Here is a 26,840-nt window from a genome sequence, read left to right on the forward strand (position 1 = left end):
CGGCACTCACTCACCAGGCACGGTTCTGAGTGCAAAACAAACAGCATCTGTTTATCACCATTTTACAGTTGATGGAACAAACCCAGAGAGGTTAAACTAATTTGGCCAGGCTCACACAGCTACTGGCTTCCCTGATAGCTCAGCTGGTAAAGAATCTACCTGCAAAGTGGGAGCCCTGGGTTAGGAAGATCCCCAGAAGGGAAAGGCTACCCATTCCAGTATTCTGGCCTGGAGAATCCCATGGACTGTATAATCCATGGAGATATAGTCCATGGGGTCGCACAGAGTCGGACTCAACTGAGCGCCTTTCCCTTGCACACAGCTACGCAGCAGCTGCACCAGGCAGCAGCCCCAGGACACAGCAGTCTCCATTTCCTCCCCCACAACGGGGCTCACATTCAGAGGCTGCAAAGGCAGCATTTTCTCCTCCTAGACACTGGGATGTTTCTAAGCACAAGGTTGGATTTTTGAGTCCTCTACCTCTCCAAGTCTGCTCAGGTCCAAAGAATGGCCTCAGTTTGAAAACAAAGGTCTAAGAAAGAACCCTTGGGCTCCGGCTGCCAACTCCAGAGCACACATCCCCTGTGAGCAACAGGAGCCAAACTCAGCCCAATATAAGACAAACCCTGAAGCAATCCCCAAAGACCCCACCCGGCAGAGCTGCTAGGGACACAGTCACCCTGCACCCAAAGCTGCCTGGGTGTGCCCTTTGCAACCACTGAAGGAGAGAAAAGAGGGCAGCTCTGCCTTCAGGATCAATGGGATAAAGACATAACCAAGGGAGCCAGCCGTGTGGGTCAGAGCGGCCCGCCTGACCTCGAGGTCACACCAGGCCAAGTTTCCACCTCGGCAGGAGGCTAAGAGCCCAGAAGAATGCAGTTGGCCAATTATTTCTGAACCCCTGAGACAAACGTCAAGATCAAGCTAATAAGATGTAAGTTAGAAAAGCAAGAAGCTAGAAATCACTTAAGCACCCTGGAATTGGGGGACTGGTGAAGTAAACTGACATTCACACAATGAATCATGCAGTTAAAATTCCATTTTCAAAGAATAACACAGGAAAATTAAGTTGTTAAATATTTAAAAGCATTAATTAAAGCAACATAATCTTAGTTTTGTTTAAAAACCACAGGGTGCAAGATGAGAAGGAAATAAAAGTCTTCCTAGTAACTCTTGGGGGTAGGATTAAGCTGATTTTTATTTTCTTCCTACACTGCTATATTCCTCAAGCTCTCTAAAATACGGATTTATGCTGTGCTCAATTATAAAATACAGTCTGCGTTGGAGAGCGTGAGGAGAGCGTGCTGAGGGGACTCCTGGCCAGCCCCTGTCCTCAGCCTCGCTTTGCTAGCATCTCCAAACTGATCTGAGCCCTGCACGCCCAGAAGAGCCCTGAGGAGGGGAGGAGCCGGGGAGTGTGAGAACACCGCCCCCAAGGGCAGCTGGAGGGACTCCGTGCTGCTGGAGCTCTCCAGACTCCAGGCAAAGCGGAGCATTCCCACCCCTTCAGCCTCCGGCTCCCTGGGGGCTTCTCCTGGTTTAGGTCCCCCCCTTGGCCCCCTCTCCCAAGCCCGCTGAGCTGGGACCCGGGGTCTCTTAGCGCTCACAGCCCTTACCTTTGGCACCTCGATCTCCCAGATGATCAGGTCGACCTTCTTGGGATTGGAGCCTGCCTGGGCATTCTGGAAGTCGTCAGGCTTCCTGAGGCCACAGCAGCTGTCCACCGAGTCCATGCTGTTCCCGTCTGAACCTGCAGGGGAGGAAGCAGCACGCACAGACACGGGCCCAGAGCAGTTAATAACGTACAACTTCCAAACTGGCACTCCCAGGAGGCCCCCGCCCCACGCCCCCTCCTCAGGCTTGGCAGGTGACTGTCAACTCGCAGTCTAGAAGGCTCAGAACAGCCCCAATGAAAGGCGGACTGGGGGTGTAGATACACCTAATTTTAGCCTGTCACTTACAGCCCCACTTGCTGAACTGGCAGCCGCGCCCAGCACAGCTGCTGGAGCAGAGACAAGTGGTGAACTGGGAAGAAACTGATGTTGGCTCAGCAAGGGGAGTCCATGGGGTGGGGGAGGGGACAGGCCAGCCGGTCCCCAAGGTCTCGGCGGCCTGCGCCTGGTGTAGGTCTCGGTGGAGCCCAATTGGTCACAGCTGGTCTACACACAACCAAGCAGCTCCTCCGATGAAGGGTCCCTGGGCCCCAAGGCCCCAGGCCGGGGCACTCACGCAGGGGCCTTCAGCCGATCAGAACTACAGAGTCCCCACTTGCCCTTATCCCGGTCAGGGCCGGGAAGAGTGGGCAACGGGAGGAGGCCCCCTCCCTCTGCTGAGGCCTGACTCGCGCACCGCTGAAGGCTCTCAGGGCTCCCGATGGGTCTTCGGTCCCAAGAGGACACCCACATTCGGGGTCTGCCAGGGGGCCCACAACCCAGACAAGGGGTCAGACGGCTTCAGAAAGTGGCTCTGGCTGAAATATGGAAGACTCGACTGCCAGAAATAGATCACTCCTGAGAGGCTACTAACTAGGTTATTTTCCACATGGTTTCTCTAAGCCCTGGACATAATCCCCTACCAAGAGATCCCGGCCCTGCCTAGACAGAGGCAGGCACTCCTCCCAGCTACGACGAGGCGCCTCCCTCGACACTAGGGGCTTCACGCTGGGAAAACCACCCTTCTGGAGAGAGGTCTGCTTAGCCTACCTGGCCGATGCGGGCTCGGCTCGTACCCGGCCCCCAGCTGCTGCCCGACCAAGCAGGATGGGCCTCCACCCTGATGACACTTAGAGGGGGCTCAGACCACACCGCAACTCCCGGCAGCCCCCACCTGCTGTGCCCAGGGCCCACCACCCCTCCTCTGAGGCCTAGACTCATCCCAGCAGCCGCCACTGCCAAACTGGGGTCCACTTCCGTCCATTTTCAGATGTTTTAGAATGACTTTAAGAAAGTAACTTGGCACCCCTGAAGCCGGGTGCCCCTTCTGGCCCCTGACTTCTCCACACGGGTGGCCGGCAGCACTGTTTCCCATCGCAGGCACACAAAACAGCAGTGTCTTCGTCACTAACAGCGCCTTACAGGCGACAACACGCGGTGCCACAAGACGCTGCTGAGAGCAGTAAAGCTCCCCAGAGGAGCCCCGGCCTTCCTGGGGCTCAGATGATGGGAGCACCTCCAGGACAAGCAGGCTGCAGACCCGCAGAGGAACCCGCGGCCTCTTCCATGAGATAAGTGCAAATACCCCAGGGAAGCTGCAAAACCAGGGTCAGGAGCTGCTGACCTGTAAGTGAGCGGTCTGAACTGTCTACGCTGGGGTCAGCACTCGAAAAACCCATTGGACACTTCATTACCAAAGTGCCCCTTTCCCGGGGGTGGAACTGCAGCTGCACAGAAAGGAAATGGCTGAGGTTCTCTGCGAAGGAATAGGTGACAGCAACAGGCAGGAGGCGCGAGCCTCCCGCAAGGATTCGAGGCTGTGGCCATTCTCTGGGCACTTACCCCGAAAGAGCTTCTGGAGAAGGAAAGCAGGTGAAGACATGGGAACAAGCACGTTATTAAAAGGAAATAAATCATTGAAAAAGCTCACCCGTTCTTGGTACTCAAGTGGATTAAAGCTAAAGGGGCCTCTCCGTCTTTACAAAAGCTATTAGGAAGTTAGTGTGTACACTTAAGTTACTGGGTGAACCCAACTTGAGCTGGTTCCTTCAGAAGGGCTGGGGAGGGTCCCCGGCTGCAGAACCAAGTTACAGCTCCCATGGCTTTGGGGTTCAGGGCAGCGTTCACTTCTCAGTTGCCCCCCCAGCTCTCTCCTGTACCCCGATTTCTGCAAGCCGCTGGGACACAGTGTAGAAGAGCATCGTGACTACAGAAGCAGCAGAGGCAGGCCAGCCACCTTTCCCAACTGAATGAGGGGAGACACCCCGCTCCTCTCGGGGACACCCCAGGTCCGCCTACCTCCCGAATGGTCTGCTTCCGCGTCCACGGTCCATCCGTCCTCAGTCCCCAAGTCTGACAGCTCCCCCTTCAGCACCCCATTGCTGACGGGCACAGTACTTTCGGGCAGCGGTGGGGTGGCGGCCTCGCCCCTGGGGCTGGGGGAGGTCTCCAGACAACAGTCTTCAAGCCCCGAGGTGCTGGCGGAATCTGAGCACTGCCCAGAGGCCGCGCCACAGGGGACAGCCTGGCCGCCGTCAGACACGCAGGGGACATGGGTGGTCTCTTCCCCGGTGCCGCCTGCCTCGTCCAGCAACTCGCGGAGGGGGGCAGCCGGCAGAGGGCAGGGGGCCAGGGAGATGTGGTGTGCAGAGTTCTTTGGCTTCCTGTCCTTGGTGGGGCTGGACAGAGGGCTGCTCAGGCAGCTCACGTAGGTCTTTGGCGCTGGCAGGTCCCCTGCCGGAGGCTCTGTGGAGGGGAGGGCCGTGTCCCTCAGACCCGGGGCCGCCTCTACCGCAGCCAGGGTAGGCTCCAAGGCCTCCAGGCCCAGGGGGGTTTTCTGGCTGGCGGGGGCACAGCTCTCCTCCTTCAGCCCTTGGGGCTGGGTGGCTGAGGCCTGATACACCCGGCCTGCAATCCTGCCCATGGTGGTGGCCAGCACCTCCTCGGTGGCCTCCAGGATCACTTTGGAGATGATCTGGAAGGCAGCCTGCTCGATCTTCTCGCTTCTGTCCCAAGTCTCCTCCCCACCCTGCTCCTGGGGAAAGGCTCCATCCCAGGCTCGGCCCGCCAGGCCCCGCGGCGCCAGCGTCTCCTCCTCGGGTGCCGCCTCCACCACGGCCTCCTCCAGCAGGCGGCCCGGGTCCTTCTCTCCCGCTCCGGCCGCCCGGCTGCTCTGTAACTCTAACTCGGGGGCTGGCTCCCAGGCCGCCGGCCCTTCCTCCAGCACGTTCTCTCCCAGCACCGCGTCCCCCGTGCCTTCGGCGCCCCCTGTCTCCCGGGCCTTCTCTTCAGGGGCCGGCTTTTCCGCGGGGGCTGCAGGCTGACCCTGGCGGCCCCGTCCCCCCGGCCGGCCCAGCACGGCCTCTCGCTTACACACCTCGACTGCCTCGTGGGGGAACGGAAGGCCCTTGGGGGCTGGCAGGGGACACTCTAGAGGGACAGCCTTGGCTTCGTCGCCCGCGAGGGTGAGCTCCACCTCCTTGCGCGCTCCCGGGCGGAGTCTCGTGTCCGCGGGGTTCGGAAGGCTGCCCGAGGACTCGGACCTCCGGCAGGCCGGGTGTGCCCGCAACAGGGCCGGCGGCTCCGGCGAGGGCCTGCCACCACCGCACAGCTCCCTCTCAGGCGGTGGGCTGGCTGCTCCAGGCCGCGAGTCTTCCACTGGGAGCACCTCCTGGGCCTCAGGGCCGGCCCGCAGCGCCACCGCACCGGCCTCCGCTGCTCTGTCGTGGCTGTCGAGGGGCTCTTTTTTACGAGAGAAAAACCACCACCAGCCGAGGAGCGCCAGCACTCCAGGCAGGGCCAGGGGGAAGAGTGAACGGAACTGGATCGTCATCCTGGAGGCGTGGAGTAATTACACCTGCGGGAAGAGGAGAGCAAGGGGGAGCCGTGAGAGCCGGCGAGGGCTCCTGATGGGATTCACTGCCCAGGAAGGCCAGCCGCGCCCCTGGCCCCTGGAAGGCGCAGCCCTCCCTCTGGGCACACCCCGGCCAGTGACCCACGCGGTGGGGTGGGGGGGCGCGCACTGCCCCCGGCCTGCTGCCCGCTCATCCAGGCACACTCCCCTGAAACACACTGAGCCGGCTCCCGAAACCAAGTCCTTTCTTGCGTCACTTCTTGATGCCCAATTCTCCCTAGGTTCCCCCACAAGGGACTAGCTGTGTTTAGTGTTTTCATTCTCTAAACTCCCAGAACACTTCTATTCAGGTGATATTGCAGCACTTTTAAATACCCATGGAAATCCGTGTGGACACGTCCCCTCGAAATCATCCCCCAAATCATCAGCCAAGGAAACAGTAGTTATGCCACAATTAAGTCAGAACAAAGGACAAGTGAGATTTTTCAAGGGATGGGGGGTGCCCCAAGGCGAGGGACCAGCAACACACAGGGCTGTGGAAATCGAGTGGTTTGAGAGTCAAGCTGTTCAGCGGGTTCAGTGAGGCTCTTGCATCCACTGCAGAGGCTGTGCTTTTTTCTGCAGTAAATAGAGAACCAGCTTTGGTTTGCAAGGAACACACACTCCCAAACTGTGCTTCTAGCTTATTACAGGAGCATGTCAAATGAAAGGAAGCTGAGTACCTGGTCCGTCAGATCCAGGCAAAGAGGACTAAGAGCCCAGAAGAGGCAGTAGACAAGAGACGGAAATGGCTTTCTCCACCTGTGAGGCGGGGACACACTGTAAGGAATGGCTGGCTAAGGTCAGCTGAGACATACATGAAGTGCTGGTAAAGCAGGGTTAGCTCTCATGAGAGGCATGTGACGGACGTGTTCTAGAACACACACTTGCATGCACTGCCTCCCTACCAGCAAAATTTATTTTGTCTGCAAAAATGACAAGAATCCTTAAAACGAAAAATCCTCCACTGTTACGGTGAATTACCCCTAATGTGGTCTGTGCTTGGTAGTGGACGTAAGTGATGCTTTAACGATTCTTTAACTGTTAAACTTGCACTAGTTTAACTTGGCTTCCCCTGTGACTCAGCAGTTAAGAATCCACCTGAAATGCAGGAGATGTGGGTTCACAATCCTTGGGACAGGAAGATGGCCTAGAGAAGGAAATGGCAACCCACTCCAGTATTCTTGCGTGGGAAATCCCAAGGACAAAGGAGCTGGCAGGCTACAGTCCACGGGGTTACAAAGAGACAGACACAACTTAGTGACTAAACAACAACTAGTTGAATTTATTTACATGAGTGCACTCTGGAAATACCAGAGCGTACTCTTGTTTCCTAGGTGGTTTTAATGTTCAGCCAAGGCAAAAGAAAGTTCAACCACTGCAAAAACAGGCCTGGAAACTTTGCTTCTCGAAGCGTAGTCTATGGACCAGAAGCACTGAGCGTCACCTGAGAACCTGCTGCCCACCCCGGGCCCACTGAATCGCACGCTGCCATTTAACAGGACCACCAAGGTTCCCCCAGCACATGGCAGCTGGGGAAGGGGTCCAGGGAAGAGTGTTCTGCTCCAAAGTGAAGGGGTTGGGGGGCAGTCATTTCCAGAAACTCCCTTGTTTGTAAAGAGAAACCTTCTTGCTAATATTCAAAGATGAAGCAATGGGACTGGAAAATACAAAAGCAAAGCTAAGCAATGGCCGGGGCTCAGAAGACTGTACTAATCCCTTCAGGCAGAAAGCTTCAAAGATGCTACCCTGGAGCTTCAGATTCAAACACAACCTCACTAGATGCTTTCCCGTGCATTGTTTAATCCTCAACTACCTGGTGTGGAATACCTATTACCATCCTAAAGGTTAAAATACCTCAAGGGGCTGAACTTGGGTCTCACTTCAGTTCGGTTCAGTCGCTCAGTCATGTCCGACTCTTTGCGACCCCATGAATCGCAGCACGCCAGGCCTCCCTGTCCATCACGAACTCCCGGAGTTCACCCAAACTCATGTCCATGGAGTCGGTGCTGCCATCCAACCATCTCATCCTCTGTCGTCCCCTCTTCCTCCTGCCCCCAATCCCTCCCAGCATCAGAGTCTTTTCCAACGAGTCAACTCTTCACATGAGGTGGCCAAAGTACTGGAGTTTCAGCTTTAGCATCATTTCTTCCAAAAAACACCCAGGGCTGATCTCCTTTAGAATGGACTGGTTGGATCTCCTTGCAGTCCAAGAGACTCTCAAGAGTCTTCTCCAACACCACAGTTCAAAAGCATTAATTCTTCGGCGCTCAGCTTTCTTCACAGTCCAACTCTCACATCCATACATGACCACTGGAAAAACCATAGCCTTGACTAGATGGACCTTTGTTGGCAAACTAATGTCTCTGCTTTTCAATATGCTATCTAGGTTGGTCATAAGTTTCCTTCCAAGGAGTAAGCGTCTTTTAATTTCATGACTGCAATCACCATGTGCAGTGTTTGGAGCCCAGAAAAATAAAGTCTGACACTGTTTCCACTGTTTCCCCATCTCTTTCCCATGAAGTGATGGGACCAGATGCCATGATCTTCGTTTTCTGAATGTTGGGCTTTAAGCCAACTTTTTCACTCTCCTCTTTCACTTTCATCAAGAGGCTTTTTAGTTCCTCTTCACTTTCTGCCATAAGGGTTGGTGTCATCTGCATATCTGAGGTTACTGATATTTCTCCTGGCAATCTTGATTCCAGCTTGTGCTTCTTCCAGCCCAGCATTTCTCATGATGTACTCTGCATATGAGTTAAATAAGCAGGGTGACAATATACAGCCTTGACGTACTCCTTTTGCTATCTGGAACCAGTCCGTTGTTCCATGTCCAGTTCTAACTGTTGCTTCCTGACCTGCATATAGGTTTCTCAAGAGGCAGGTCAGGTGGTCTGGTATTCCCATCTCTTAAAGAATTTTCCACAGTTTATTGTGATCCACACAGTCAAAGGCTTTGGCATAGTCAATAAAGCAGAAATAGATATTTTTCTGGAACTCTCTTGCGTTTTCCATGATCCAGCGGATGTTGGCAATTTGATCTCTGGTTCCTCTGCCTTTTCTAAAACCAGCTTGAACATCTGACAGAATATGGTCCACTGGAGAAGGCAATGGCAAACCACTTCAGTATTCTTGCCTTGAGAACCCCATGAACAGTATGAAAAGGCAAAATGATAGGATACTGAAAGAGGAACTCCCCAGGTCAGTAGATGCCCAATATGCTACTGGAGATCAATGGAGAAATAACTCCAGAAAGAATGAAAGGATGGAGCCAAAGAAAAACAATACCCAGTTGTGGATGTGACTGGTGATAGAAGCAAGGTCCGATGCTGTAAAGAGCAATATTGCACAGGAACCTGGAATGTTAGGTCCATGAATCAAGGCAATTTGGAAGTGGTCAAACAGGAGATGGCAAGAGTGAACGTCGACATTCTAGGAATCAGTGAACTAAAATGAATTTAACTCAGATGACCATATAATGGCAGGCAGGAATTCCTTAGAAGAAATGGAGTAGCCATCATGGTCAACAAAAGAGTCTGAAATGCAGTACTTGGATGCAATCTCAAAAATGACAGAATGATCTCTGTTTGTTTCCAAGGCAAACCATTCAATATCACAGTAATCCAAGTCTATGCCCCAACCAGTAACGCTGAAGAAGCTGAAGTTGAACGGTTCTATGAAAACCTGCAAGATCTTTTGGAACTAACACCCAAAAAAGATGTCCTTTTCATTATAGGAGACTGGAATGCAAAAGTAGGAAGTCAAGAAATACCTGGAGTAACAAGCAAATTTGGCCTTGGAATACAGAATGAAGCAGGGCAAAGGCTAATAGAGTTTTGCCAAGAGATCGCACTGGTCATAGCAAACACCCTCTTCCAACAACACAAGAGAAGATTCTACACGTGGACATCACCAGATGGTCAACACTGAAATCAGATTGATTATATTCTTTGCAGCGAAAGATGGAGAAGCTCTATACAATCAGCAAAAACAAGACTGGGAGCTGACTGTGGCTCAGATCATGAGCTCCTTATTGCCAAATTCAGACTTAAATTGAAGAAAGTAGGGAAAACCACTAGACCATTCAGGTATGACCTAAATCAAATCCCTTATGATTATACAGTGGAAGTGAGAAATAGATTTAAGGGACTAGATCTGATAGATAGAGTGCCTGATGAATTATGGACTCAGGTTCGTGACATTGTACAGGAGTCAGGGATCAAAACCATCCCCATGGAAAAGAACCTGGGTCTACTCCACATTAAATCCAGAACCCAAGGGTGTGTGCAAACAAGGCATTGTACAGAGCAAGGAAAGAAGTTTGTACTTCTCTTAAAACTTAATGATCCTATCCTATGATGCCCAAATCCCACACCCAGAATCTTTCCTTTAAAAAAAGAAAAACACAGGCAGACATCTCTATGTATTAAGAATGTTCACTGGGAACTCAGGGTTGTTGGGGGGGAAGGGTGGGAGGAAGGGATAGTTAGGGAGTTTGGGATCGACATATACACACTGCTCCATTTTAAACGGATAACCAACAAGGCCCTACTGTATAGCACATAGAATTCTGCTCAATGTTATATGGCAGCCTGGATGGGAGGGGCGTTTGGGAGAGAATGGATACATGTATATGAATGGTGGAGACTCCTCACAGTTGTTCAACTGAAACTATTACACTGCTTGTAAATCATCTATACTCCAATATAAAATAAAAAGTTATAAAAAAAGAACATTCATTGGGGTATCATTTGAAGCAAAACTCCGAGGAATGACTGCTAAATGTACTGCAGAACCTATGCATATACCAGTTTTGCAGAAGGAAGCTGATCTCATGTACTGACATGGGAAAACTGCCGTGATACAGAAAACAGAAGCTGTAGACCAGTGTGCATTTGTGATTATGTTCACATAATCTCAGGGAAAAACTGGGAAAGATCCGCGTCAGGCCTCTTGGTTGTGGAAGGGGGGAGGTTTGTACATTGATCTCGCAAATCTTCCCAGACCTGTCTATTTATTTATCCTTATCTGTAAATAGAGATAGTCTTCTTTCTTTCAGGAAGAGAATTTAAAATTTTTTTAACAGAGATTCTCCACCTTGGCTGCCTGTTGGTATCATTTGGGAACCTTTAAAACCCCAAGGTGGCACCCAGATCAATTAAATCAGAATCTCAGGCTGAGACTTGGGCGTCAGGTTTTGATTCCACCTGAAATCAACCCAGGTGATTTCAAAGTGCAGTCAAGTTGGGGAATCACTGTTCCATAACAACCTGCGCACACCCCAGAAAAGGTGAGATTAAGGAGAATTGCTTTGTGTTTAATGTCTTTCACATAAAAAATTTAAAAAATGAAATTTGAGAAAGAAAACAGGTTGGGGGGAAGGGGGCACTCAGGATAAGGCAGTCCGTCCCTGGCCTGATATCAGATCAAGTCCCACCCAAGAGATCACACGCAACAGGAAGTGGGGCTGGGGTATGAACCGAGGTTTTCTTCTCATCAGCAAATTCCTATTCTACTTCTTCACTAATTCGGCAATCCCAGAGTTTATAGCTGTGATTCCCATCGTATTCTAGCCATTCTCTACTCTCAGGTAAGAGATTAAATGGAATGGGATGGAGAGGAAGAAAAAGAATCCTACATCTTAACAACCCAGAGTGGGCAGTCTCCTCACGTTACATACCAGGGGCCCAACTTTTACAGTCTTAAAAATCAGGGTGTAAGTGGGGAGCTGCTATCCAAGATACAAACTGCTTCTCAAAACAGCTGGGAGAACCCGCTCCCCACTCCCTTGGAACTAAAGTTGATGGCAGGGGTCTGCTCTCCCGCAGGCCCCGCCCCACTCCCGGATCAGATCTGTGCTACCCTGAGGCAGAGGTCAGACACAGACCCCTGTCGAGCTTCGGTCCTGCACCCAGGACACGCACACCGCAACCTGCCCCGTGCCAGGCCTCCCCTGCCGCCTCCCCGTTCTGCTCCCTTCCTAGTGCAGACTGGGGCCACGACACCTGCCACCTGCCCACCTCACCCTCCAGCCCAGCTCGGTCCGCACACACTAAGGCCCAAGCTCCCAGCAAGAGTCACCACCTATAGCCTCACCCAGCCCAATAGGCCACTCAGTTAACGACAGCTCAGGAAACACTTTCTACATTGCCAAGCCGGACCAATACCCAAAAGGGCCTCAGAGAAGGCGGGAAACGCTGCTCCTGTGAAGCAACGTCACCCTCCCCACAGGACCCGGGATGTCCCAGCGGAGCCCCAGCGCCCACCACTCACCCGGGCCCTCAAGCCGAGGAGCCACAGCTTCCGTGTGAGCAGCAGCACCTGGCCCTGCACTGCCCCGTCTCCCGCAGGAACTGCTCCCGGCTCCTGAGTTCAGAGCAAGCAGATCCCCAGACGGGAGTGGGGCGCAGAGCAGCAAGGGCCCTGGGAGCAGGGCCAGAAGCCCCCAGACCAGCAGCCACTCCACCCAAAGGCAACGCGTTCAGGAGGCGAGTGGATTTCACCAAGGGCACGGCGGCCTGGGAGCACCTCATAGGGAGCCCCACTTGCCACCAGTCAAGAACTGCCCCTCACTTCCTTGGCTCTTCAGTCTGGAAGGGTCCTACCTGAGCTAATGTCACTTGGATAGACTTGTGAATCAGTGAGGTGCCGATTTTCCCTGCTTCACAAGGTCTGACAGACCTGGACAGGTGGTGTAGGAAGCGCCCACCTCTCCTGAACACTGACCACAGACACACACACACACACACACACACACACAGATACATACACACTCTGCAGCCTCCGTCAGCCCACTGCTACCTTCCTTCTCTGGGCACAGAATCACGAGTTGCTCTCTTGGCCCTGGTTCTGTGCATGTGTGACTTGTTTTAACCTGAACCTTTGAAGATAAAAGTGGCATTTAGCACCATAGGTCTAGCAGCCTTCACACTCACTCACTGGGAAGGCAGGTTCCTTCCCTAGGGCCTACTACCCGGGAGGCCAAGGACACTGCCTCCCGTTCTCGCAGAAGAATGCAGAAGGGACCTTAACACTGGTGGGGAGGACGGCCTGGCTATTTTGAATCTGGTGGAACTGAATAGCTGCCTGTTTATTTTTAGCAGGTCCATTTGCTGGGGAATAGATGCAGGCTGGCTGGCTTCCCAGTGGTCACACAGCCCAAGGCTGGCACGTGCCACAGCCCCACAAGACTGCAGCATTCACCTGGACTCCCCAGGATCTATGGAGAAGGCAATGGCACCCCACTCCAGTACTCCTGCCTGGACAATCCTGTGGATGGAGGAGCCTAGTAGGCTGCGGTTCATGAGGTCGGACACAACTGAGCGCCTTCACTTTCACTTTTCACTTTCATGCATTGGAGAAGGAAATGGCAACCCACTCCAGTGTTCTTGCCTGGAGAATCCCAGGGAAGGCGGAGCCTGGTGGGCTGCCGTCTATGGGGTCGCGCAGAGTCAGACACAACTGAAGAGACTTAGCAGCAGCAGCCCCAGGATTTAAAGAGAGTTCTTCCTTCTCCCAGAGGCACCTGCAGCTTCTCAGAAGAGCTTGCTGCTGCTGCTGCTAAGTCACTTCAGTGGTGTCCGACCCCATGCGACCCCATAGCTGGCAGCCCACCAGGCTCCTCTGTCGCTGGGATTCTCCAGGCAAGAATACCGGAGTGGGTTGTCATTTCCTTCTCCAATGCATGCATGCATGCTAAGTCTCTTCAGTCGTGTCTGACTGTGCGACCTTATGGACAGCAGCCCACCAGACTCCTCCGCCCACAGGATTCTCTAGGCAAGAAGACTGGAGTGGGTTGCCATTTCCTTCTCCACAGAAGAGCTTACCCCTGGAGAAATACTGGTCTCACCCCAAGCCTGATGACCAGTTCAGTCACTGCAGTCTAGAGCCTTCTGCTAAGTAAGAAGGCAAATTTCCAGGAGATTTATTAAACAAGAAAACAAGTGTTGGTCCCAGTAACTAAGTCAATTTGGCTGCGGTTATTGTTAGAAAAAGAATGGCATGTGATTCATGACCGGGTGGGCGGGGAACTGGTCGTGACACAAGAGCCGAGGGAACACCAGGAGACTCACGAGCCCCGTGTGGGCCTGGGCCCACCCCTGTGCCCTGAATGGACCGCCACACCCCTCCAGTGGGAACCGGGGCGCTTCTTCCATTACTCCAGCATCAAGTGTTACAGTCCTGGGGTGTTCACCACAGGGGGCGCAGGACACCCCATCTCTGCGTGTGCAGCACATCAAACTCTTGCTAAGGAGCTTCTCCTCTTGAGGGGTCCCTTCCAAGGACAGGAAATAGCTACATGACCCAGCACTTGCTGCCACCGCCTTCAGAGAACAGCAGGCTGCTGGCTGGGCCAACATCACCCCCACCGACCCGCCCCTCACCACCCTCCACCCTGGGAGGAAGGCCACACACAGAGGTCTTTGTATAGGACTACCAGGGTGTCTCTGGATCTGTACAGGACGCATTTACCCAATTCCTCACCAGGCTGAGGTTATGTGCGTACATTTAAACCATGCAAATAAAAACTTCCCGTCACCAGAAGCTCACAACGCCAATGGAAGCCTCTGGGTGTCTCTCACACACAGAACTGCACCAAGCTGAGCCCACCTTCAGACGTGGCAAAGAGTACTCACCCCAGGAGGCTGTCTCAAAGAAGGCCAGGATCTCCTTAGGTTGTAATGGGGCTAACAACAGAAACTGAGCTTCTGAACCAAGACACACTGGGGAGTGAAGGGGGCAGCAGAGAGGGGAAGAAAGAGTCGGGAGCCAGAGCCAAAAAGCTGGTGGGGGGGGACAAAGGAGTCTGACCTCTGCCGTGAGGACGAGGATGGCAGGGAGAAGTTGTGGCAGCTGAGATTCAGCCAAAGCAGAGCAGGTTGCAAGACGCAAAGGCCTGGGCCATCCCTGAGGGGCAACTGAAGGCTAGGACTGGAGGCCACTTCGTCACAAGGGGCTCCTGAGCACTGGAAACGGGACCGGGGCGACAGAGGAACTGAACCTTAAATCTAATGTCAGCTTAAACCCAAACAGCCACGTGCAGCAAGTGGCAGCCTCGCGTCCCGAGCACAGACGCGGTGCTAGAGGGCGTCCTCAAGGGCCCGAAGGAGACACAAGAGCCGGGTCAACGGCGCGATGGCCAGTGCCTACCTTGCCGGGCAGAGTGTGGTCCTGCCCCTGAGGGTGGGGGACGATGGTGCGCTGGGCTGCGGACCCTCAGCAGCATGACTGAGGCCCCGGAATCAGACTGCCGCGGCCATCCTCAGGTGGTTGGTCTCGCCCAGCCCGTGCTCACAGGGTTGTTACCTTCATCCTTAAGGGGCCTGGCTGGGCTGTGACTCGTGTGAGCACCCTAGAGATTCCACACTAGCTCACAGAGAGGGCTGCCTCCACACCCTCCATTGTGACGGCCCAGCGCAGCAGCAGGGCAGCCAGCGCAGCCAGCCCCGCCACACTGCCCACCCTGGTGGGACCCGCGGTCCCATAAGTCACAGGGCGCTTCCTGGCTGCCCTCCAGGAGACTGGAGCCTTCTCCCAGTAATGTCTAGGTGAGAGGATCTGCTCAGGGAAGGCTTCTCCTGCTGAAGCAGAAACTTGGGGTCCAGTACCAGAGCTCCAGGTAAGAAGTCAGAAGCAAAACATCCCATCTGGACATGGTTCAAATCAAGATCTCCTCCTCCAGCTCAATTCAAAATTAAGCTTCCAGTTTGCAAAACTTCAGAAACCAGAAACCCATGCAAGGAACACCCCAAATCCCCTGACTCCTCTGACTAAACCCACAACCATCTAGCCTCACTCAGCTTCAGGTGATAAAATCAGCATCTCCTACAAAAACCTTCCCACTGCATCCCTGAACGACGATGTCACATCCATCCTGCCCCTCATCCCTGGCTTCTGGCAACCTTCTTGCTTTACCAGTGAATTCTGACAGGTCTCTGAGGACGGTGACAGATCAGGTGCCAGGGTAGTGCTCCCAGGCACATGGAGTTCCCACCCACAACCAGAGAACACAAGACTGCCCCAAAGATATGAAGGTGTGCTTGGACAGCAAGCTCACCCGAAAGCTGTTAAGGACGGCACATGCCTTCAAAAGGAATCAGAAAAGATGCTGAGGAGAGGCAAAAGACGCAAAGAGGGAATACGACACCGACTTCCCAAACGGCAGCCAGTGCAACAGGACTAACTCAGAAATGACCTGAACGCATAAGCTAATTTCTACTCAACAAAAAATTCATTGGTGCCAACAAGGTACAAAGTTCAGCGGGGCACAGACATGAACCAGACAGAAACACGGCCTTCTTCCAAGCCTTTCAGTTTCTTTGGGGGAAAATTCCCCAGTGACCTCTTCCTCAGTTGGCCTGGTACTGCCACTGACCAAGTGACAGGTTTAGCCCGAGAGTGAATCAAGGGTTCTGGTTGCGGGGGGAGGATTTGGCCACCAGATGTCCCAAATTGGACTGTCCCGGGGTAAGAGAAGACAGGAGCATGAACAGCAGCACTGAGCCAGTCAAGCGGGGCGGGGTGCCCGTTCAGCACGCAGACTTTCGTTCCCGCCACTACCTGGTACCCAAATCTGGATCCGCTCTCATTTCAACTACTCCGAGAGTAAAGCCCGTCTTTTGCGGGCGTGGTATTGATAGAAAGGATCTGAGGGCCTGGCTTTCTCTGCCGTCTTTCCACCAACCCTTCGCCTTCAGCCACACAGCCCCAACTCCTGCCTTCAAAGGGGCTTGTCCTTGTGTTCAGAGCAGCTTGCTTCTGGTTGGCTGCCCACCTTCGCACATGTTCTCACCAAGACAAGGGAGTAAAACCAGAAAGGAGAGGAAGGAAGCAACACCAGAGAAGGGGAAGAGGAGGTTCCAGGACGCAGGGGCCCGGGGATGCTGAGCACACGGTGAGCATGAGAGGAGCTTCCCACCAGTGGACTGCAGTGGCCAAGGCCCAAGGTAGAGCCAGAGGCTGGAGAGAGATTCAAAGAATACCAAGCTAAAGAAACACAGGAAATCAACTAGGGGAAGAGGAGGAAGGGAGAAGACCAGAGAGGAAACTCGGAGAAGCTAGAACTCTGCAGCCATGGCAATATAAATACCACAACCCTGTAACATGACCAAACGCTGAGCTGCCCCTCTACTGAGACAATGAGGGGGAAAATGGAGAGGAATGGGCCAAGTCCGTATCTTCCAGAGTAGAAAAACAGAACAGACAGCAGTTTTTAAAAGGAAGGAAGGAAAAAATAAAGCAGTACACTGCTTAGAAACAGATCCAGCCTTCCTTACCCATGGACGCAGAGCCCAAGGACAGAGCCTACAGGGCCGCGAATGTGCGCGGGTTTGGGTCTGCGGAGGTCTGGACCCGACCCCCCAGGAGACCCAGAGGCTGCCCTGCAGAAGTACTCAGGAGGGAGGCCAGCCCCCTCCAGAAGGGGTCAGGACAGGTGGGCGAACACTCTGGGCAAAGGGCTGTTCTTTCAAACCTTAGCAGAGTCAAGTCAAATCCTTCTACAAGCAACCCTATGATAAATTAATACTCTCCTAAATATTAACTACATGTTCTATTACCATACAACTTTTACCTATATGATTAATATGTATCAGCGCTAATCCACCTATGTACAAACTTATACTGTTTATTTTCAAATACTAACTGATAGCAACCTTGCTTCAAGAAACCCCCAACTGCCTCCTGACACACAGCAACAATCAGAAAGAGAACATGCTTACTGAGGGCAAGCTAGCCTCAGGCAGCAGAACCCCTCAGAGCCAGCAGTTTAATAAAGACTAAAGACCCACAGGGAGCCAAGATCCACTGCAGGTGGGGGAGCCCTCAGGAAGCAAAGATGGAGGGAGGGGTAGGGAGTCACGTTTCAGGTAATAAGATAACACTGTAGAGATGTGGGAACCTGTGTAAGAAACCCGCAGCCTCTCAACAGAGCACTGAGCCCTGGGCACCCCGTCGTGCAATGGATTAACCACACTCCTGTGCATCCTTATTGTCACCCTGCTTATGTAACTTACATGCAGAGCACATCATGAGAAACGCTGGGCTGGAAGAAGCATAAGCTGGAATCAGGATTGCCGGGAGAAATATCAGATACGTAGATGACACCACCCTTATGGCAGAAAGGGAAGAGGAACTAAAAAGCCTCTTGATGAAAGTGAAAGAGGAGAGTGGAAAAGCTGGCTTAAAGCTCAACATTCAGAAAACTAAGATCATGGCATCTGGTCCCATCACTTCATGGGGAATGGATGGGGAAACACTGGAAACAGTGTCAGACTTTATTTTGGGGGCTCCAAAATCACTGCAGATGGTGACTGCAGCCATGAAATTAAAAGACGCTTACTCCTTGGAAGGAAAGTTATGACCAACCTAGACAGCATATTAAAAAGCAGAGACATTACTTTGCCAACAAAGGTCCATCTAGTCAAGGCTATGGTTTTTCCAGTGGTCATGTATGGATGTGAGAGTTGGACTGTGAAGAAAGCTGAGCACCAAAGAATTGATGCTTTTGAACTGTGGTGTTGGAGAAGACTCTTGAGAGTCCCTTGGACTGCAAGGAGATCCAACCAGTCTATCCTAAAGAAAATCAGTCTGAACATTCACTGGAAGAACTATGCTGAAACTGCAATCCTTTGGCCACCTGATGTGAAGAGCTGACTCACTGGAAAAGACCCTGATGCTGGGACAGATTGAGGGCAGGAGGAGAAGGGGATGACAGAGGATGAGATGGTTGGATGGCATCACCGACTCAATGGATATGGGTTTGGGTGGATTCAGGGAGTTGGTGATGGACAGGGAGGCCTGGCGTGCTGCAGTCCATGGGGTCCCAAAGAGTCGGACATGACTGAGTGACTGAACTGAACGGCATTCTGAACGGTACCAGCTGGGAGAGCTGAGAAAGTGTTGTGTAGTTTAAACGAGGAGCCCGGGCCGAGGAAAGCCAGGTGAAGCCCGCCCGGGAGAGGAGGAGCTTTAGCTCTAGACAGCATGGTCAGTGAAGGTCTCTGCAGAGGTGGCAGCAGCGTGAACGGCAAGGAGCAGCTCTGCCAAGACCTAAGAGGACGGGAAAGGAGGGGGAGAAGTTCCAGCAGGGAGAAGTCAGGCCAGAGTCCTGCGGCAGTCACAAGCCTGGCTGACTCAAGAGCCGGCCAGAAGCGGAGGGCAGGGCAGGACTGCGGGCTGCTGCCCGAGGAGCCGTTCCCAGCACCACTGGGCAGACGCTGAGCTAAAGCTCACCCAACTCCCTCCGGAGAGGGCGCCCCAAGAGCCACGGGACTGCAGGTTCTTAATAAACAGAAGCTGACTGCAGAATCCATTCCAGGACAGAGCGCCCCTGCGGCTGGTAGCACAGCAGGGACGCTGTGACAAGAGGTTCCCTCAGCAAATTCATCTGCCAGGAAGACCCGGGGGCACACCCCTCATTACCCTTGGGGAACTGGAGCTAAGCTCTTACCCTCAGCCCTTCACACCTTCAAACGTATCTGTCAGAATAAGGGGGCCCAGGCCCCCCCCACAGAGCGGGGCTGGGGACAGAGGGCAGTGACGGACAGAGAGACACAGGCACAGACAGACACACACATATACGCAGCCCCACAGAAGCCCTTGCCACTTCTTTCAATCAGACTTTGCGAAAACAATCTTGCTCTCCAGCCAACATAAACCATAGGCAACAGAGGACCTTATATGGCTCGAAGCTTCCTTAATCAGAAACAGGGAGAGGGGCTGGCAGCTCCGAGTCAGAGGAAAGAAGGAGCGAGGGAGGAGCAGGGTGAGGAAGGAGGGCAATGAGGGACAAAACGTATCCGTCAGCCCCCTTTTTCGTCTCCTTTGGGCCTCAGTGACTCCCCAGGAAGAATTCCCCGTGAACGGCATGAGTTTCCCTTCCCTCGTGGTTTTGTTCTGGCTTAAGCCAGAGGACGCGGGTTTCCAGGCTGCGCTTCTTTAGTGGCAGGTCCTCAGGCTGGGTGACTTCCCATGGAAACAGCACCCAGCCGCTGGGTTGTCCTTCCCCAGGATGGCAGTCCTGACCTACAAGCGTCCGCTCAGAGGGCTGCCTCGGTCACATGCCTGCCTGCTCAGGAGAAAGGGCTGGGTCCCTGCCACAGGTCCCAATAGAAGCGGCAGCCCCGGGGACCTCATGAGTGGCCACTCCCACACCCACGGTGGTCTCTAGGGGGCTTTCTCCCCCTTCCTCCCTGATTAAGAGAGGCGGCGGTTTTGGAGCTAGGACCTGCCCCACACACTGAAGCCGCACGCACTTGGCCCTCCTAAAGGAACCACCTGCTAAAAATAGCATGACAGCACATGCTTGGCCGGGCAGGCCGCACCAAAGTCAAAGGACAAAGCGAGGAGGTTATTCTCAGGCCCAGCCCATGCAGCTCCGGGCAAGCCACTCCTTTCTCTTTGGAGAGACAGGAAGGGGGAGGTGAGTGGGGTGGAAATCCACAGGGCGGGGGGTGGGGGTGGAAACCTGTCCTCCAAGCCAAGGCTGGAGGGAAGTGATGGGGGCAGTGGGGCGGCCTCCTCCAACAGGGACCAGGCTGCTCTGGGCTGCAGCCTGCTTGAGGGCCAGGGGACTGTCCCGTGACCCTGTGCAAGGTCTGACAGGCCACACTATTATTAGCCAAGGACTGAGTGGCTTCACGACAGCCTTTTCAGCCAGGTGACTGAACTAAGCCATAGAGTCTTCAGAGCAGTTTTCCAGGCCCTAAGGCAGGGCTACCTCACTTAGGAGGCTGTCTGCTCTTAGTCACTGCCATTACTGTGCAGCTTGAAGGCACTGGACGGTTGCATAATTCTGACGATAAAAACACTGGAAATATAAGGGCGTTAAAGATCCTTAACTCCCGTTTCCCGTAAAATAACATTGAAAGAAATGAGATACAAATACCTCCCTCCTAAGGCTGAATGAGGCTGGAATGATCTAACAGTCTGACTCAGTTTGTGGGATAAATAAATTTACGTTTTAAAAGCCTGGTTTCACTTTCTGGATGAGGATGGAGGGGTAACAGGGCAGTTAATAAGAAAGAGCCCCAAAGGGCCTGACCCAGCCCAGCCCTGTGTCCTGGAATCAGCTTCCTTTTCGCAGAGCCTTGGCTTCCATATACACAAAACTAGAAATTCTTAACCTCATAGGGATGAGAGAGAATAAAAAGGGAATAATGTGCAAAAACCCTCCTAAGTTATCAGGTATACAGCAGATGCTCAATAAATGCCTTATAAATCTTCTGTCAGGCTCCAAGAAAAGAGTTCACAGTATATGCCAAAGGCCAGTCTAGCAGGGTTAAAACCAAGCACACCCAGGACTAGATGAGGGGCATATGGAAATAAAGCCTGCTCCCCAGAGCCAGACCCACACCAAGACTTGGGGATCCCCACTGGGAACCAACTCTCCCCAAAGCCTTCGGTAAAGACAGGCTTCCTACCGCTGAAACGGCCTGCCGGGACAGAATGAAAATGACACTCGTCTGTAAGGTGCGCGCAACCTGGCTTAGAAAGGCCCACGCTGGGATCCTGCAAAAGTCACCAGGCCACTGAAGGACCAAATAGCAAGTCTGCTGACATGATGACCAAGGCCAATGAGCACAGGCCTTGGAGAACTAGCGAGGACCTTTACGATGATGAACAGTCTCTCGAGCCAAGATGGCTTTCCCAAGGCTTAGCGTCCGGCCCTTCACTTCTCTCTCCCATCCCCAGACCCCTTGCTACACTCCTCTCTCCAACTGTTTCATGATTGATCACTGCCCTCCAAACTGGCAGACCAGAACTTGCTTCTGAACATGCCATGGAGAGAGTTGATAAATCACTTGTCACCAAAGATGTTCGGTTTGTGGAATATAGAAGACTGAGGCCAAACACGTGATGCTTTACAAGGCGAGACAATGAAGCTCTTAGAGTTGGGCAAAGAACTAAGACCAGAGCTGTCCAACAGAGCTTTCTGTGACGATGAAAACGTTCCTGATCTGCACTGTCCAGTACCGCAGCCTTGGGCCACATGAAGCTATGTGAGCATGTGAAATGTGACTAATGTCACCAAGGAGCTAATAATTAAATTCTCCTTAATGCTTTAAAAAGCTTAAATTTAACTAGCCACCCATAACTAGTAGCTATCTATAGGACAGGCAGCTCTACACCCCCAGCCCTAAGGATGGATTCAGGAAAATAAAGATATAGTAAGAAATAAAAACACTTAATACAGTAGCACCTGAGAGCTAAGTGAACTTCAAATGCACTTAAAACAGTGGATTGACATTTTTTTCAGTCTGGCTGATAGAGTAAGAAATAAAAACATTTAATACAGTAGCACCTGAGAGCTAAGTGAACTTCAAATGCACTTAAAATAGTGGATTGACTTTTTTTTTTTTTAGGTCTTTGGCTAGTACTATCCTCGGAGAAGGCAATGGCACCCCACTCCAGTACTCTTGCCTGGAAAATCCCATGGATGGAGGAGCCTGGTAGGCTGCAGTCCATGGGGTCGCTAAGAGTTGGACAGGACTAAGTGACTTCACTTTCACTTTTCACTTTCATGCATTGGAGAAGGAAATGGCAACCCACTCCAGTGTTCTTGTCTGGAGAATCCCAGGGACGGGGGAGCCTGGTGGGTTGCCGTCTATGGGGTCGCACAGAGTTGGCCACGACCGATGTGACTTAGCAGCAGCAGCAGCAGTACTATCCTGGCATCCCTGGCCCAAACATACCCCACCCTGCAGGCAACTCCACCTACCAGCAGTTGTAAGGGGCAGACTAACTCCAGGGCTCCCAGAAGCACAATCTGAATGCATTTCATACTGACTAACTTTATTTCCCCAGCTGCAGAAACTGAGACCTGCCCGGAACTCCAGCCAGGTTTCAGTCTTGAAAGCTGTAGAGACCTCAACCTCCACCTCACCCTGCCACCCCTAACCAAGACTCCTGTTAGCTAACCCCTCAGGGATGAAACAAGACCTCAGCACTGCTCAGCTTTACTTCCAGAACTTTCCTGGGGCCCTGCTCTGTTCCCAAGTGCATGGGCCTCAGTGAGGACCAGCACTGCCAGATGGCGACAGCAAGTTTAGTATCAACTTCTACAAACTTACCAAACTGAGCTGTGGAAACATTCAGATGGCAAGAACTGAACAGAACAAAGACCACTTAGCAGAACCATACAGGACAGGAAGAGGACACCTAGAAAGGTCCATAAGACTGAAAGCCAGTCCTCAGAATGCTGAACGGCAACACACATTCCTTTTACTGCAACAATCTGCTTAGGAAGCAGCAGACAGAAAAGGTGAAAACCCCATAGACTTGACGACTCCTTCTTGTTCTCACAAAAGCCCTCCAGAGGACCGAGTGTAAGTCCAAACACAAATTTAGTCAGTTTCTCTATCCTTCAATTTGTATTTTTATTTGCCACTGAAACAATCCCGAATGACCTCCAGCTTCACCCTCCTCAACTGTACTCAGAAGTGTGAGGATTAAAGGAACAGGGAGGTGCCTGCTTGTAACTCACCTCGCAGAGTAACTATCAAGGAAAAGCCGTCCCCTAAATTTTAGCTTCTGTCTCCACAAGTGACTTCTCCAGCCACTCTGTCCTACCCAAAGCACTGTCCTTGTTCTGCATTGCCCAAGTTTAAAATTAGGTATGAGGGACAGCAGGTTTGCTCAGTGAGAATGCCACACACAATCGGTAGTTGATGTTAATAATCAAAGGTGAAATCTGTGTGAGGCATTACATCAGAAAGGGATGTAGATGAAAACACATGCCCTAGGAATGAAGGTCTGGGATTAAAATATATCCCACACAGATTAGCAACTCAAATAGTATGAGACGATTTCAACGGACTAAGAGGCCCATAAGGACCAACCTCCTCCCCAGAGGAGATAAACTCCCTAGATAGCAGGGTGAAGGCATTTACTCACATCCAAACTTCCCCACCAGAGCACAACAGTCCACACTGCAGAGAAGACCTCTCATTCAAGACTCACAAGATTAGGAAGGAAGCACTGGGGGAGAATGGGCTGGAAAGCACCAGCTCACCAGGCACGTGGCTTGAGCCAGGAGGCTGGCTGGCAATGTGTAGGAAGCCAATTTTTCCTCCTTCCAACCAAGTTTCCAGGTGAGAGGTTGGGGAATAGAGTCCTTTTATTAATATTCAAGTCACTTAACAGATTCAAGAGAAACAAAGTCAGTCTCAGAGACTCTTGAGAAGGAGGGAAAAAAAAAATAATGTGTGAGTACCCAACATGTGCCAGGCACAGCGCTGCGCCCCACAAATATTATCTCAATTTGTCTTGAGGACGAAAGAAGACTGAAAAGCTTAAAACCAGCCTACACCCACAAATGGTGATTTTGACCTGGCCTGGGTTCAACGCCCAAGAATAATCTGCATTACTAGGTAGAATAAACTACTTTAAAATATTGACGCTGAGCAACCTTATTCTGGAGACGTATCTCCTTGGCACCTGAGCAGCCACTTCAACTGACATCCTCACCGACACCCTGCAGTGGCCAAGTACTTCCTAGAGACTGCTGGGCGGAAGAGCAGATAATCTAAGAGCTAGACAGCAGACCAGTGTCACCACAGGCTGGGAGGGGATCAGTTTTCTGCGACTTCAGGGGCCATCACCTGACAATATGTGTGACAATAGAGCCTACTGAATTCAGATAGGCACCAAGGCTTCAATGATTTGCATACCTGTAGGATCCAGAGAACCTACTATAGCCCAAGGCCATTCTTCATCTAAATGCACACCCAGGAATTACTACCCAGAACCCATAATACAAGCTCAGAAGTTAGAGGAAAGGTTCAACACAAGTCAAAAAAATCTACCTCACTTTGTCTCCAGTGCTAAGAATGTCTTAAATCATCAGCAGGTGAATCCCTTGAACTTCAAGAACAGAGGAATTTGACAGACGGGCACGTCATGCTCCCCTCTCTTCGCTTCAAAGATGCTCTGTACCTTTAAGAGCAAAGGGGATGGGCAGTGCTAAGAGCTCAAACTTCTAATTAGAATTTAAAAGAAAATTATTTGGAAGGACTTAGTTCCAAGAATGTGGCAGCAAGGTAAGGTTACTAATTCCCAGAATTGACAGCTTTTTGTGAATGGGGTTTCTTGATCCAGAATTTCGACAAAGGAGGTGGGGGTATTGGAAAACAAACCAACCAACAAGATATGACTGTACCTAGTGTCCAGCAACCCAGATTAACCTACAGGAGATACATTTAAACACCAGACAGCCTGTTCTTCCCCAGGGGAAAGACAGCTAGTTCAACCTCAGGGCTCTGCCCATATACCCGACACGGCTTGAGAGGCCTCCTCTGACACCTGGAGTTATGTACATAAACCCGGCTGCTGTTAGCGGAGGACGAGAGGGCAAGAAGGCGCCCGCCAACCTCGTCATCTCCGCGGGAAAGGGGGACCGCGAAACGCGCGGTTTTCCCAGCCAGTCGACTGGGCACCACCTGCCACCAACAGCTCCGGTCCTTCTCTGGGCCTCCTCCGGGGGTGGGAAATAGGAGCGACCGTACCCAAGGTGGCACAAAGCAGGAGAGCTGGTGAAAGCTCGCCCCCGAGGCATCCAGACCAAAGCCTGCCCACGCACACTGGGACCTGTGACCCCGAAACCAGCGTGCTCCCCCCGGGCCGCCCCGGGGCGCGAGGTCAGCGGGCGCCCGGGGCGGCACGCCTCCGTCTCCCCGGACACCCTGTAAAGGGGCTGGGAGAGCTTGTCCTCGAGAGACACCAAGCCTTCGATACCAGGACCCTAAACCTCCCTCCTCCCGCAACAGGGTTCCAAGCACAGCCGATCTCCGAGCTCAGCCTCGCGGTCCCGCAGACCGAGACCCCGTGCCCTGAGTTCGCCGCGTGCCGCTCCCAGGAGCTGGGCTGCCCGCTCGGGTGTGCCACCGCCGGGCCTCGGTGCGGCGAAACCCGGGGCACGACGGGAGAGCCCAGAAGTTGGGGGAGCTCTCTGAAGTGACCAGCTCAGCTCCAACCCCGGAGGAGGCGGGGGAAGGGCGCCCGCGGGCCTTCGGACACTCCCGCGCCCTTGTGAGCACCTGGCCCTGCCCGCCGCCGCCGCCTCTCCCGGCGCAGGCCGGGCGCACGCGACCTTTGAAAGCGAAACGCGCGCGAGGCCGGGCGACCTTGGGTGGGACGCACTGGCGTCCGTGCCCCGGAGGGTGTGAGCCGCAGCTCGCGGAAAGTTAAGCCGCGGAGAGGCGTACGGAGCGCCGAGCCCGCGATTCCCGCCCCCCGGGGACGAGGACGCGCGCGGGGGGCCCGCGAGGCTGCCGAGGGCGGCCGTGGCCGGTCACCAGAGGCGCGTCAGGCGGGGCCCGGCGGGGCGCGCGGGCGGTGGGAGGGAGAGGGCCTGCCTGACAGGCGGCGACGGCCCGGCCGCCTCAGCGCCGCCCCGACGGCGCCGCCCCCGGGGCCCCCGCAGGTGCTCCCCGTTTCACCGGCGGCCCCCACTCACCGCTGCTCGGCCACCGTCAGGGTGCAGAGTCCTCGCGCCGCCGCCGCCGCCCCCCGGCCCCCCGGCCCCCGCCTCTACCGCGCGGCCCCTCAGCGCAGCGGTCTGACCGCTCCCCCACGTGCTCGGCCGGGCCAGGGGAACACAGACACATTAAATACCGAGGACGCGCGGCGACGTGCCCGCGGCGCGACGCAGGCCCCGCCCCCCGCCCTCGTGCCCCCACGCCGGCCAGCCACCCCTGCGCGTGCGCGCCGCTCCCGGCCGCGCCAGAGGGGCGCGGTCTAGAGCGCTTCGCCGCCGCCTGCCGCTCGCCACCTCCCGCCGTCGCCGCCGCCGGGCGCTGCCCGTGCTCTCGCGAGATGAGCTGTCGTCTCGGTGGGGCTCGGGAGACAGGCCGCGCTGGATGCTCTGGGACGCTTCTTGCGCGTTTCCATCGGTGAAGCTCCGAGCTCTGCGCGGCTTCGCCCGCCTCGGCCGCGGACGGTCTCCGGGGCTAGTGAGACCGTCTGCCTGCCTCGGGAGGCCCCTGAAGCAGGCAGAGGGGCCGCTGGTGGGCAGCGCCTCCCTCGCCTTCACTTAAATAGATATATTCAGTGTGATTCATCATTGCATTGTACGTGATTAAATATCAATTTAATAATTGCACGATAATAACTGCATAATGGGAGAAGGCAATGGCACCCCACTCCAGTACTCTTGCCTGGAAAATCCCACGGACGGAGGAGCCTGGTGGGCTGCAGTCCATGGGGTCGCTAAGAGTCGACACGACTGAGCGACTTCACTTTCACTTTTCCCTTTCATGCATTGGAGAAGGAAATGGCAACCCACTCCAGTGTTCTTGTCT

General features: G+C 53.6%; 1 protein-coding gene across 1 annotated transcript in view; it reads right to left on the reverse strand.

The window, feature by feature from the left end:
- AKAP1 (A-kinase anchoring protein 1) overlaps positions 1–26,152 on the reverse strand; it is a 33,018-nt gene extending 6,866 nt beyond the window's left edge. Inside the window, exons 1-3 of the mRNA XM_070357274.1 lie at positions 25,997–26,152; positions 3,951–5,508; positions 1,617–1,750 (exon numbers count right to left, since the gene is read on the reverse strand). Coding sequence (XP_070213375.1) covers positions 1,617–1,750; positions 3,951–5,484 — 1,668 coding nt within the window. The 5' untranslated portion in view covers positions 5,485–5,508; positions 25,997–26,152. The remainder of the gene's footprint in view (positions 1–1,616; positions 1,751–3,950; positions 5,509–25,996) is intronic.
- Between the last annotated feature and the right edge of the window lie 688 nt (positions 26,153–26,840).

The sequence above is a fragment of the Bos mutus genome, chromosome 19, assembly GCF_027580195.1.
Source record: "Bos mutus isolate GX-2022 chromosome 19, NWIPB_WYAK_1.1, whole genome shotgun sequence".
NCBI classification, from domain to species: Eukaryota; Metazoa; Chordata; class Mammalia; order Artiodactyla; family Bovidae; genus Bos; species Bos mutus.